The sequence below is a fragment of the Dermacentor albipictus genome, chromosome 8, assembly GCF_038994185.2.
Source record: "Dermacentor albipictus isolate Rhodes 1998 colony chromosome 8, USDA_Dalb.pri_finalv2, whole genome shotgun sequence".
In the NCBI taxonomy this organism is placed as follows: Eukaryota; Metazoa; Arthropoda; class Arachnida; order Ixodida; family Ixodidae; genus Dermacentor; species Dermacentor albipictus.
Window position 1 is genome coordinate 89,106,296 of NC_091828.1, and position 12,126 is coordinate 89,118,421.

General features: G+C 44.2%; 1 protein-coding gene across 1 annotated transcript; it reads right to left on the reverse strand.

The window, feature by feature from the left end:
* Positions 1-5,244: 5,244 nt before the first annotated feature.
* Positions 5,245-11,686, reverse strand: LOC139049282 (uncharacterized). The gene is made up of 4 exons (XM_070524658.1): positions 11,644-11,686; positions 8,823-10,527; positions 8,189-8,312; positions 5,245-5,259 (listed from the first exon to the last, which is right to left on the reverse strand). The coding sequence occupies exons 1-4, from the start codon at positions 11,648-11,650 to the stop codon at positions 5,245-5,247; spliced, it is 1,851 nt and encodes a 616-aa protein (XP_070380759.1). The 5' UTR covers positions 11,651-11,686.
* Between the last annotated feature and the right edge of the window lie 440 nt (positions 11,687-12,126).

A 12,126-nucleotide genomic window follows, 5' to 3' on the forward strand; every position in this document is an offset into this window, starting at 1 on the left:
AGCCTCTACTTGGCCCCGCCAGTCTTTTCTTCTATTCCCGAGAATAATATCGACGCTCAAAGTGTAGCATCACGAATCGATAGAGGCGGTTCAACATGCTGTCGCGATGAAGCTAAACAGCATTCCGGTCCAGGCGTACCTCAAGGCGTATGAAAACAGGAAAACTCGTTGGCAGCAGTGTGTAGACACGGAAGCGTGCTACATTTAAAAATTCTAATCGTTTGTACTATTCTCATGAATAAAAAAAAAACTGAGTCCTACTACTTTCAGAATGTAGGAGCTGTCACTAACAACGGTCAGCCATGGGCTCATTTGAACACAGCCTGCGTGAAAGCCATTATTAAGAATAGCCAGCCACAACTATCCGCGAATGCAATAGCAGTTGCTTGCTTCCGCCTATAAGTGCAGTCTTGGCTGGCTTTTGTTAATGATACTCTCAATTCAGGTTGTGATAGAAAGAGGCTGTGGCTCATTGTTGTTAGTGATAGCTCCCACGCAGCCTGCGTTACAGCAACACAGCACTTCTTGAATGGGAGCAGCCACTAACAATGGTCAGCCACGGGCTCACTCAAACACAGCCTGCGTAAAAGCCAGCCACAACTATGCTCAAATGCAAGAGCAGTTGCTTCCGCGTATAAGTGCAGTCTTGGCTGGCTTTTGTTAATGACAGTCTCAATTCAGGTTGTGATAGAGAGAGGCTGTGGCTCGTTGTTGTTAGTGATGGCTTCCACGCAGCCTGCATTACAGCAAAACAGCACTTCTTGAATGGTGGCTTCCACGCAGCCTGCATTACAGCAAAACAGCTCTTCTTGAATGGGAGCAGCCAGTAACAACGGTCAGCCACGGGCTCACTCAAACACAGCCTGCGTAAAAGCCATCATTAAGAAAAGCCAGCCACAACTATGCTCGAATGCAAGAGCAGTTGCTTCCACCTATAAGTGCAGTCTTGGCTGGCTTTTGTTAATGACAGTCTCAATTCAGGTTGTGATAGAGAGAGGCTGTGGCTTGTTGTTAGTGATGGCTTCCATGAGGCCTGCATTACAGCAACACAGCACTTCTTGCATGGGAGCCGTCATTAGGAAGGTTCAGCCATGGGCTCACTCACACACAGCTTGCGTGAAAGCCATCATTAAGAAAAGCCAGCCACAACTATGCTCGAATGCAAGAGCAATTGCTTCCGCGTATAAGTGCAGTCTTGGCTGGCTTTTGTTAATGACAGTCTCAATTCAGGTTGTGATAGAGAGAGGCTGTGGCTTGTTGTTAGTGATGGCTTCCATGCAGCCTGCATTACAGCAACACAGCACTTCTTGCATGGGAGCACCCACTAACAATGGTCAGCCACGGGCTCAAAACATAGCCTGCGTAAAAGCCATCATTAAGAAAAGCCAGCCACAACTATGTTCAAATCCAAGAGCAGTTGCATCTGCCTATAAGTGCAGTCTTGGCTGGCTTTTGTTAATGACAGTCTCAATTCAGGTTGTGATAGAGAGAGGCTGTGGCTCGTTGTTGTTAGTGATGGCTTCCACGCAGCCTGCATTACAGCAAAACAGCACTTCTTGAATGGTGGCTTCCACACAGCCTGCATTACAGCAAAACAGCACTTCTTGAATGGGAGCAGCCACTAACAACGGTCAGCCACAAGCTCACTCAAACACAGCCTGCGTAAAAGCCATCATTAAGAAAAGCCAGCCACAACTATGCTCGAATGCAAGAGCAGTTGCTTCCACCTATAAGTGCAGTCTTGGCTGGCTTTTGTTAATGAAAGTCTCAATTCAGGTTGTGATAGAGAGAGGCTGTGGCTTGTTGTTAGTGATGGCTTCCATGCAGCCTGCATTACAGCAACACAGCACTTCTTGCATGGGAGCCGTCATTAGGAAGGTTCAGCCATGGGCTCGCTCACACACAGCTTGCGTGAAAGCCATCATTAAGAAAAGCCAGCCACAACTATGCTCGAATGCAAGAGCAGTTGCATCTGCCTATAAGTGCAGTCTTGGCTGGCTTTTGTTAATGACAGTCTCAATTCAGGTTGTGATAGAGAGAGGCTGTGGCTCGTTGTTGTTAGTGATGGCTTCCACGCAGCCTGCATTACAGCAAAACAGCACTTCTTGAATGGTGGCTTCCACGCAGCCTGCATTACAGCAAAACAGCTCTTCTTGAATGGGAGCAGCCAGTAACAACGGTCAGCCATGGGCTCACTCAAACACAGCCTGCGTAAAAGCCATCATTAAGATAAGCCAGCCACAACTATGCTCGAATGCAAGAGCAGTTGCTTCCACCTATAAGTGCAGTCTTGGCTGGCTTTTGTTAATGACAGTCTCAATTCAGGTTGTGATAGAGAGAGGCTGTGGCTTGTTGTTAGTGATGGCTTCCATGAAGCCTGCATTACAGCAACACAGCACTTCTTGCATGGGAGCCGTCATTAGGAAGGTTCAGCCATGGGCTCACTCACACACAGCTTGCGTGAAAGCCATCATTAAGTACAGCCAGCCACAACTATGCTCGAATGCAAGAGCAGTTGCTTCCACCTATAAGTGCAGTCTTGGCTGGCTTTTGTTAATGACAGTCTCAATTCAGGTTGTGATAGAGAGAGGCTGTGGCTCGTTGTTGTTAGTGATGGCTTCCACGCAGCCTGCATTACAGCAAAACAGCACTTCTTGAATGGGAGCAGCCACTAACAACGGTCAGCCACGGGCTCACTCAAACACAGCCTGCGTAAAAGCCATCATTAAGAAAAGCCAGCCACAACTATGCTCGAATGCAAGAGCAGTTGCTTCCACCTATAAGTGCAGTCTTGGCTGGCTTTTGTCAATGACAGTCTCAATTCAGGTTGTGATAGAGAGAGGCTGTGGCTTGTTGTTAGTGATGGCTTCCATGCAGCCTGCATTACAGCAACACAGCACTTCTTGCATGGGAGCGTCATTAGGAAGGTTCAGCCATGGGCTCACTCACACACAGCTTGCGTGAAAGCCATCATTAAGTACAGCCAGCCACAACTATGCTCGAATGCAAGAGCAGTTGCTTCCGCCTATAAGTGCAGTCTTGACTGGCTTTTGTTAATGACAGTCTCAATTAAGGTTGCGATAGAGAGAGGCTGTGGCTCGTTGTTGTTAGTGATGTCTTCCATGCAGCCTGCGTTACAGCAACACAGCACTTCTTGAATGGGAGCAGCCACTAACAACGGTCAGCCACGGGCTCACTCAAACACAGCCTGTGTAAAAGCCATCATTGGGAAAAGCCAGCCACAACTATTCTCGAATGCAAGAGCAGTTGCTTCCACCTATAAGTGCAGTCTTGGCTGGCTTTTGTTAATGACAGTCTCACTTCAGGTTGTGATAGAGAGAGCCTGTGGCTTGTTGTTGCTAGTGATGGCTTCCATGCAGCCTGCATTACAGCAAGACAGCACATTTTGCATACAGGATCTGTTCTGAAAGTAGTAGGACCGGCGTTTTCCTTCGCGAACGGGCGGACGAGAGGCGGTCTGTGCGCGCAGGATCGGTGAAGGGGGATATTGGGAACGCTGGGAAAAATCGGCAGTCGGCTCTCGGCCGTTGCTGGTCGCTTGTACTGTGAACCCCTGTCGAAACGCCTCGTTACGGATCGAGAATCATGGAGCCTTTACTGGAGCAGCGATACGCGATCAAGTTTTGTGTAAAGCTTGGTAAAATGGGCGAAGGGTCTCACAACATGATTAGGGAGGCCTGTGGTGATGCTGTCATGGCTAGATCAGGCGGTTTTCAGTGGCACAAGCTGTTCTGAGAAGTTAGGGAAAGAATGGAAGACGACGACGGCTCCGGACGCACTTCGATCAGCAAGACCAACGAAAATGTGTCGCGAGTGCAAAATTTACTGAACAGTGATCGTAGGATGAGTATCACAATGATTGCTGATGACTTGAGTGTTCCTCAAACCCAAGATTATGAGATCGAGACAGTCAGGAAAGTGTACACGAATTTCATGCCGCGATCGTATTGTCAGAGGAGCAAAAGGCAACTGGAGAGCGATCTGCCAGGATCTTTTTCACCATGTGAATAAGGACCCCGACTTTTTGGACAATGTAGTGACTGGTGATGTGACCTCGGTGCTTGATTACGCCCCGGAGAGCAAGCGGCAGAGCTCAGAATGGCACACCCCTTCTTCCCCACGACCCAAGAAAGCATGCATGAGCAAATCCAAGCAAAAGTCCATGCTCATTTGCCTTTTTGATCGACATGCATGCAGTCATCCACAAAGAGTTAGTACCACCCCGGACCAACAGTTAATGCAGTTTTTTTTTGCGTGGAAGTCCTCAAAAGACTGCGAAAAAGCATTGTTCGTGCCCGCCCAGCCATCGCCAGCAATTGGCGGCTGCACCAAGACTACGCGCCAAGACACACACAGCTTTCCACGTAGTGATCTTGCCCAGCACAAGGTGGCAACGCTGCCTCAGCGGCCCTACAGCCTCTACTTGGCCCCGCCAGTCTTTTCTTCTATTCCCGAGAATAATATCGACGCTCAAAGTGAAGCATCACGAATCGATAGAGGCGGTTCAACAGGCTGTCGCGATGAAGCTAAACAGCATTCCGGTCCAGGCGTACCTCAAGGTGTACGAAAACAGGAAAACTCGTTGGCAGCTGTGTGTAGACGCGGAAGCCTGCTACTTTTAAAAATTCTAATCGTTTGTACTATTCTCATGAATAAAAAAAAAACTGAGTCCTACTACTATCAGAATGTAGCAGCTGTCACTAACAACGGTCAGCCATGGGCTCACTCACACACAGCTTGCGTGAAAGCCATCATTAAGAAAAGCCAGCCACAACTATGCTCGAATGCAAGAGCGGTTGCTTCCACCTATAAGTGCAGTCTTGGCTGGCTTTTGTTAATGACAGTCTCAATTCAGGCTGTGATAGAGAGAGGCTGTGGCTTGTTGTTGTTAGTGATGGCTTCCATGCAGCCTGCATTACAGCAACACAGCACTTCTCGAATGGGAGCAGCCACTAACAATGGTCAGCCACGGGCTCACTCAAACACAGCCTGCGTAAAAGCCATCATTAAGAAAAGCCAGCCACAACTATGCTCAAATGCAAGAGCAGTTGCATCTGCCTATAAGTGCAGTCTTGGCTGGCTTTTGTTAATGACAGTCTCAATTCAGGTTGTGATAGAGAGAGGCTCTGGCTTGTTGTTAGTGATGGCTTCCATGCAGCCTGCATTACAGCAACACAGCACTTCTTGCATGGGAGCAGCCACTAACAATGGTCAGCCACGGGCTCACTCAAACACAGCCTGCGTAAAAGCCAATATCATTAAGAAAAGCGAGCCACAACTATGCTCGAATGCAAGAGCAGTTGCTTCCACCTGTAAGTGCAGTCTTGGCTGGCTTTTGTTAATGACAGTCTCAATTCAGGTTGCGATAGAGAGAGGCTGTGGCTTGTTGTTAGTGATGGCTTCCATGCAGCCTGCATTACAGCAACACAGCAGTTCTTGAATGGGAGCAGCCACTAACAATGGTCAGCCACGGGCTCACTCAAACACAGCCTGCGTAAAAGCCATCATTAAGAAAAGCCAGCCACAACTATGCTCGAATGCAAGAGCAATTGCTTCCGCCTATAAGTGCAGTCTCGGCTGGCTTTTGTTAATGACAGTCTCAATTCAGGTTGTGATAGAGAGAGGCTGTGGCTCGTTGTTGTTAGTGATGGCTTCCATGCAGCCTGCGTTACAGCAACACAGCACTTCTTGAATGGGAGCAGCCACTAACAATGGTCAGCCACGGGCTCACTCAAACACAGCCTGCGTAAAAGCCATCATTAAGAAAAGCCAGCCACAACTATGCTCGAACGCAAGAGCAGTTGCTTCCACCTGTAAGTGCAGTCTTGGCTGGCTTTTGTTAATGACAGTCTCAATTCAGGTTGTGATAGAGAGAGGCTGTGGCTTGTTGTTGTTAGTGATGGCTTCCATGCAGCCTGCATTACAGCAACACAGCAATTCTTGCATGGGAGCCGTCATTAGGAACGGTCAGCCATGGGCTCACTCACACACAGCTTGCGTGAAAGCCATCATTAAGTACAGCAAGCCACAACTATGCTTGAATGCAAGAGCAGTTGCTGCCGCCTATAAGTGGAGTCTTGGCTGGCTTTTGTTAATGACAGTCTCAATTCAGGTTTCAATAGAAAGAGGCTGTGCCTAGTTGTTGTTAGTCATGTAGCCTGCATTGCATTAACAGCTTCTTGCTTTCTTATTACAAACTTCTTGGTGTCATCCACCACAAAGCCAAAATTACACAATGCAAAGAACAAAAATTATGAAATACTAGTTAAATATATGAGCAAATAATTTGTTTTCTTTTTGAATGAGATATACGCATAGTAACTTTTCTTCATAGCAATTGATCATTCCATTCCAAAGCAAATTGGGAGTTCCACACCATGTTTTGTTGCCCTTACAAGTTGATATTGGCAATGTGACTGCATGCCACCATACGAAAACCTTTGTGGAACTCTTAGTAAACAGCTCCACTGTGAAATTTGGCTTTTACAGCTGGTATATGCCCATGGTAACAAACCACCGCTTGAAAACCCTATATGGTATATTCTAATAAACACAAAGAACAGGACATAAATGTGCTGAGAAACAGCACCATTATTGGATAGTTTATAAGTGGAAGAACATGGCAATCAGGCACCATGTAGCACTTAATTTCTCTTCACCTCTCAAGCTGTCGAGGTTCTGTAGCAGTGTGTCACGAAGGATTAAGAAACTGCATTGCAAAAAGTAGCATGCCAAGTTTGTAGACTGTGCTGTTGGAGTAGCCTATAAAATTCCGTCATCATGTCGCAACATATACTTTGGCCAGACTGGCCGCTGCATTAATGAGCACCTGGAGGAGCATCTGAGCAGTCTTTACTGACACAAACGACCTGGCACCTAACAGGGCATTGCAAGATGTGCACCTGGCAAGCTTGACTCAAAGGTACATCGATATGGATCCAGGGTACTCCTGCCCAATAATTGCCTGTAGCGTTTTTTGTAGATTACTTTGATCAGAATATGCTTGCACTTCTTATGTCTGGGTTCCTGTAACTAGAACCGTGACATAATAAAGGTGCCAGTTAAAACTATGATTTATTGCTGCTGTTGTTCTGCACAACATTGCATTTTGTTTACTAGAAACTTCTGTTTGATATCACTCCCTTGATCTTTGCGATGTAATGGCAGTTTCTCCACTCATGCTTTTTATGTATGGAATGTATTTTTATGCCTAGCACACTTCTATACCTACTTACAAAGATTAAGGAAGCTTATAAAAACTTTTAGAAGTAAGTATAGAAGTGTGATGTACTGAAGATGTTGGTTGACAGTATTGCCAATTGTCCTTTCTCTTTGTGTCTTCCTGTTTGCACTAAGCATTGTTATGAATACGCGTGAATTAGTTCTTCAATGCATCCTGCTGAGTAAAAGCACTGCAATTACAGAACATAGTTGACAAATGAAAGCAACCAAATATGCTCATGTTGCACTTCAGTAATGCCTTTTATTTGGCACCTTTTTTGCTGTAAAATGCAATACAATGCATTGTGCATCCATTTCAATGCATTAATGAGATTAATGAGTAGAAGCACCATTTCATCAATTGCACAAGTCACCACAAAAGTCTAACATAAGAAAATACTTTAAAACATACACAGTTGCTCACAGCTGTGTAATGCTTATATGTATATTCTCAATGTGAACTTCATCTGTAATGCGCACTTTCAGGGCACTTACCCCTATCACATCTCTTTGAAGTCTGGCTGGGTACACTTGACACTAACTTTGTTGTTTTCATTTTGTCCGCTTGAAAAATATAGCATAACTAAACTGATTTAAGGTTGTCCAAAATGCGTAGTCATCTTTGTAATAAGTATACTTCGTCATTCTGCTTGAATTGAACTAATTGCATTTGTTTATGCGTTGTGTGATTTACTACAAACCAAATTAGGTGACATCTGAATCCAAGCTGGTTGGCCCAACAAAATATTTGGAATTAAAAGAACATGTGGCAAAGAGGAGTGTTCTTCGCTAGTTCAAGCCACTTGCAACACCGCTCTGTATGTTCGTTTGTCACTGGTACTTGGTTACAAGACCTGAGCTGCCTATTTTATTCTCTTGTTAGAAGTCGTCAGTCTGCACTAGTGAAGAAAGCATAGCGAGGGTTGACATAGTTTGTGTTCCTCACCTTGTAAAGGTACAGTGGGTCAAAAAACACATGTGCAGTGTCTTCAACTATGACATTGTGAGCCGTGTTTTCCACGACAAAAGCATGCATGTGGTCGTCAAAATACTTTGTTTCAAAAATTGAACTGAAAAGAAAATATTTCTGGTCACAGGACACAATCAACACAACCTGGGCAAAGTGTGGAAGGTCATCATCTGGTACAAAGAGTGGCAGTATACAACCCACATTGATTTTTCTTTCACACACTTTGACAGAAGTCAAACTGTTCACATCTGCCATATGCATGTCAAGCTCATGCAGTCTGTCCTTCAAAAGGTCTGGTAGTGAGTTTATGTCCATTCTTGCACTACCTGTAGTAGCCACAGATTCTAGTGGTTGGGTTAATGAGTACATGAACTGCATCTGATGTCGGCGGCTCAGGGTTCCACAAATGTTCTTAAAGTTACGAGTTTTCCTTGCAACTGTTTTGAAAAATTGATGTTTTGCCTCAAAACGCATACAGGACAACTTGCACAGAGGACCATACAAAAGAATAAGCCTGGGGTAATGGATCATATAGTGCATTTTCGGAATGATTTTTACATTTGGAAAGGTTTCTCTAAATGCAATGTAAAAATCATCAATGAGGACTTGCAATTGTGCAGCTGCACCACAGCACAGTTGTGGTGCAAGTACAATGTCAACAATTGCACGCAATGCAAGGTACACATCATATGCAGCATTTCCCTTTGCAACTACATCGCCCACACGCAGTGAAAAGAACCGAAAAAAACAAAGCTTTTCAGCAGCAGAACCTTTTATGGCTGATGTGCCAAACACTGAGTGATAGGACAGAGGAGGTAGTCGTGATTTTTTCTCCCCTCCTTGCAAGGGAAATGAGCTAAGCCTCTCATTTAGCTGATCAAGAGTGAACACACGGCATGATATAATGTGGCGCAAGATGTGTTTCATGGCAAACGGAATGACTCCTTCGAACAGGTCATGCATAACATCAGGCGGAAGGCCTTTCGTCACATCAAATGACTGAAGTGAACTTAGACAACTTTCACCACTGATGCCATAAACATTGCTGAGGCTTGAATCAGTCTTCAACAGATTAATATGTTGAGTATGCATTTTCTGTGTTCGAATGATAAACTCTTCTTCATTCCACTTCTCACTGATGTCCTCTTTCTTTGCCAAGCAGAAACGGCAGATTGGCCCCGATGAAAAGCATTCTCGGAAACCGCCAATTTGATGGCTAGACAAGTTATCTCCACAGACATAAAGAAGAGAGCCTTTAACGAGTTCTCCATCAATCGCAACTCCTTGGGATTCTAGCTGCTGTATGTCCTCAAGTAATGGTTGGACAATTCTGTGCAATGTGAATCTGGCTACAGTGGAATTTTTCACAAGAAGAACAAGGTGCTTGCTGTCAACTTTCGAGCGAAATTGGGGTGGCAAGTTTAGAATTGTTAGATATCCAGCCAAGACTTTGTGTTTTCCACGCTTGCTTCCAATGGGATTGCAGACTTCAAATTCATCAAAGTACAGCTGTAGAGCAAAAAGTTTCTGATTGCTGGCATTCTTGAACAAGCAGTGCTCCTTGAAGTACATGCCATCAGACACATCCTGTAGAAGAGTTGAAGAAGGTTTGCGATTTGTTTGGAAAATGTCATGGGCACTTGAGACAGCCTTTAATGTTTCCAAAATTGGAATGTATTCATAGCTGTCAGAAGTACCTTGATCTTCAAGGTATACTGTTTGTGGAGGAACAAACGTATGTGAAGTTTTCCACCAGTTTTCTCGGCCTGTTTTTGTTCTGAGCTGCTCAAGTTTTGTAATAGTGGTTGCATTGAAGTCTGCTCTAAATTCTGAAATGAAGTTTATCATATCATTCGTAACTTCATTCAAGGTGCTCTCGGGTAACTGCCTGCCTTCTTGCCACTTTAGTAACAACGAAGACAGAACCATAGCACACTGAACACTGCTGTCAGGAGTGCCAACATCAACACGCTGACCACTGGTGTTAAAAATATCAACATCCAAGCACGCCTGTTCAGCTGCTTGCCCAACAGGCTGGGTGGGATAAGTTTGTAGTGTTTCTTCGAGGTTGTCAGCACGGGGTGCCAAGGATGCATCAGCTGTGGTTGTCTGGAGGAACAGATGATTGTGGTGACGGCTGACATGTTTACGGAAGGAGCTATAAAGCCTATAAGTTTTTTCACAGCCTTCCAAGTCACACTTCCAGTTGTCCTCCGTGCCATGCCAAGTGCAGAAATGACGAAAAAGAGATGACAAGGAGTGGGTCCTCTGGTGGCACCGGTTGCAAGCATATGTGTCCATGCGTGATGTACTGGCTGCAACACAAGATTACTGAATAAGCGTAACTTCCCCTCTTACGTAACTATAAAAGCCATAAAATGATCTGGCAGCAGCTGGAGCAATCCCAATAAAGAAGGCCTGTTGTTGAGGCCTGTTGGATTTTTGAATGGGATCCAACTGGTTCCAAATAGACATCATAGGAGGGCCAAGCTCCAATTTGGCTTCATGCAAAGTCCAATTAGTTCAAATTGAGCATCATGAAAAGTTCAGTTGGTTCCAGTTAGACATCACTGGAGGTTGCATGGTATGACAATTGGTCCCAAGTGGACACAATTGATGTGTAATATTGTGAAACAGCAAAGTAGTTTATACTAATATTAGCAGAATTATAATGTTAGTTTTCAAGTAGAAGATCTTTGTATTTTGGTGTGATCATTGGATAGAACAATTCAGCTTTCCATCAAGATAAATATCTCTCTTGAAATTTTACCTATTTCTCATGAACCACTGGCATCACTTTGTCAATTAATTATTGCTTACATATATAGCACCTGACATCTCTCTCATATAGTGAAATGGTGAATATTGGTTGTCAGCGAAGAGAATTGTCACAGTGTGTGTTCATGCATGAGCATGCTTCTCGAAATGAGTTTCGAGTATATCGGTATTATGTTGATGTGAGGGCCAATCTGGGTTTCATTTCTTTTCCAACTTTTTTTCCATGATTGTCCCAAAGAGTCCAATTCAGAGGCCAATTGGGTTCGACTGTGTTAAAAAAAAAATGGTCCAATTGTTCTTGTAGGATTTTTCCAATGGGCTTCCTAAAGCAGAATTGCAAATATCTAATTAGTTCCGAATGGAAATTTCCAATTCGTTCGAGCAATTCTTGCTTTTTAATACTGGGATGCCATTTGCAGATGTGGAAGTCGATATACATATAAAAAAAAACCCCTATCTTGGAGTCATTTCAACGCCAAGAGTCGGATAAAGAGAATGACAAACAAGAATGTTATTTGTAGTATATAAAAAAAAAAGATCAAGACGACCCCCCCCCTCTTTCTCATATGCCGACCGACAGGTGCTGCACTGCACGTGCAGAGAGCCCCACAAGAAACCAATGAAATGTTTATGAACCACTGCATCTAACTTACCCTCCATCCCTCACATTTACGTGCGAGAACTCGGTAATCACGCAGCACAGAATCACATCGATATACAATGCCGTCGATCGTTACTGCGTGCTGTAACAACGGAAATTTCGATACGCTGCTGTACCAATAGATTCTGCATCATGTACGTCGTGCTTTTTTGTCTGAACTGAACGCAGCAAGAATTAACGTCAGCTCAACTGTCCGCCCGGTTAACAAAGTTAAGTTTAATTAATTACTTAATTAACGAATCATGGGCACTAATCAACGAATTAAATCATAATTAACGAATCAAACGACCGGTTCGTTGATTACTTGACGGGATCATTAATTGCTTAAGTGATTAATTACATTTGTAAAATTTTCAAGTTGACCAATTTTTGAAAATAAAAACAAATAAATATCAGGCCCTACATCACAATTTTGCTTCCAATAGTCACTATTTTCTAACTTTTTTCTCTCAAATTTAACAAATTTCATTAAGAT

Coding starts and splice junctions, on each gene's coding strand:
- LOC139049282 (XM_070524658.1), bottom strand. Junction 8,313..8,822: donor TGTGGTGCAGCTGCACAATT/GCAAGTCCTCAT, acceptor TTTTCTTTTCAG/TTCAATTTTTGAAACAAAGT.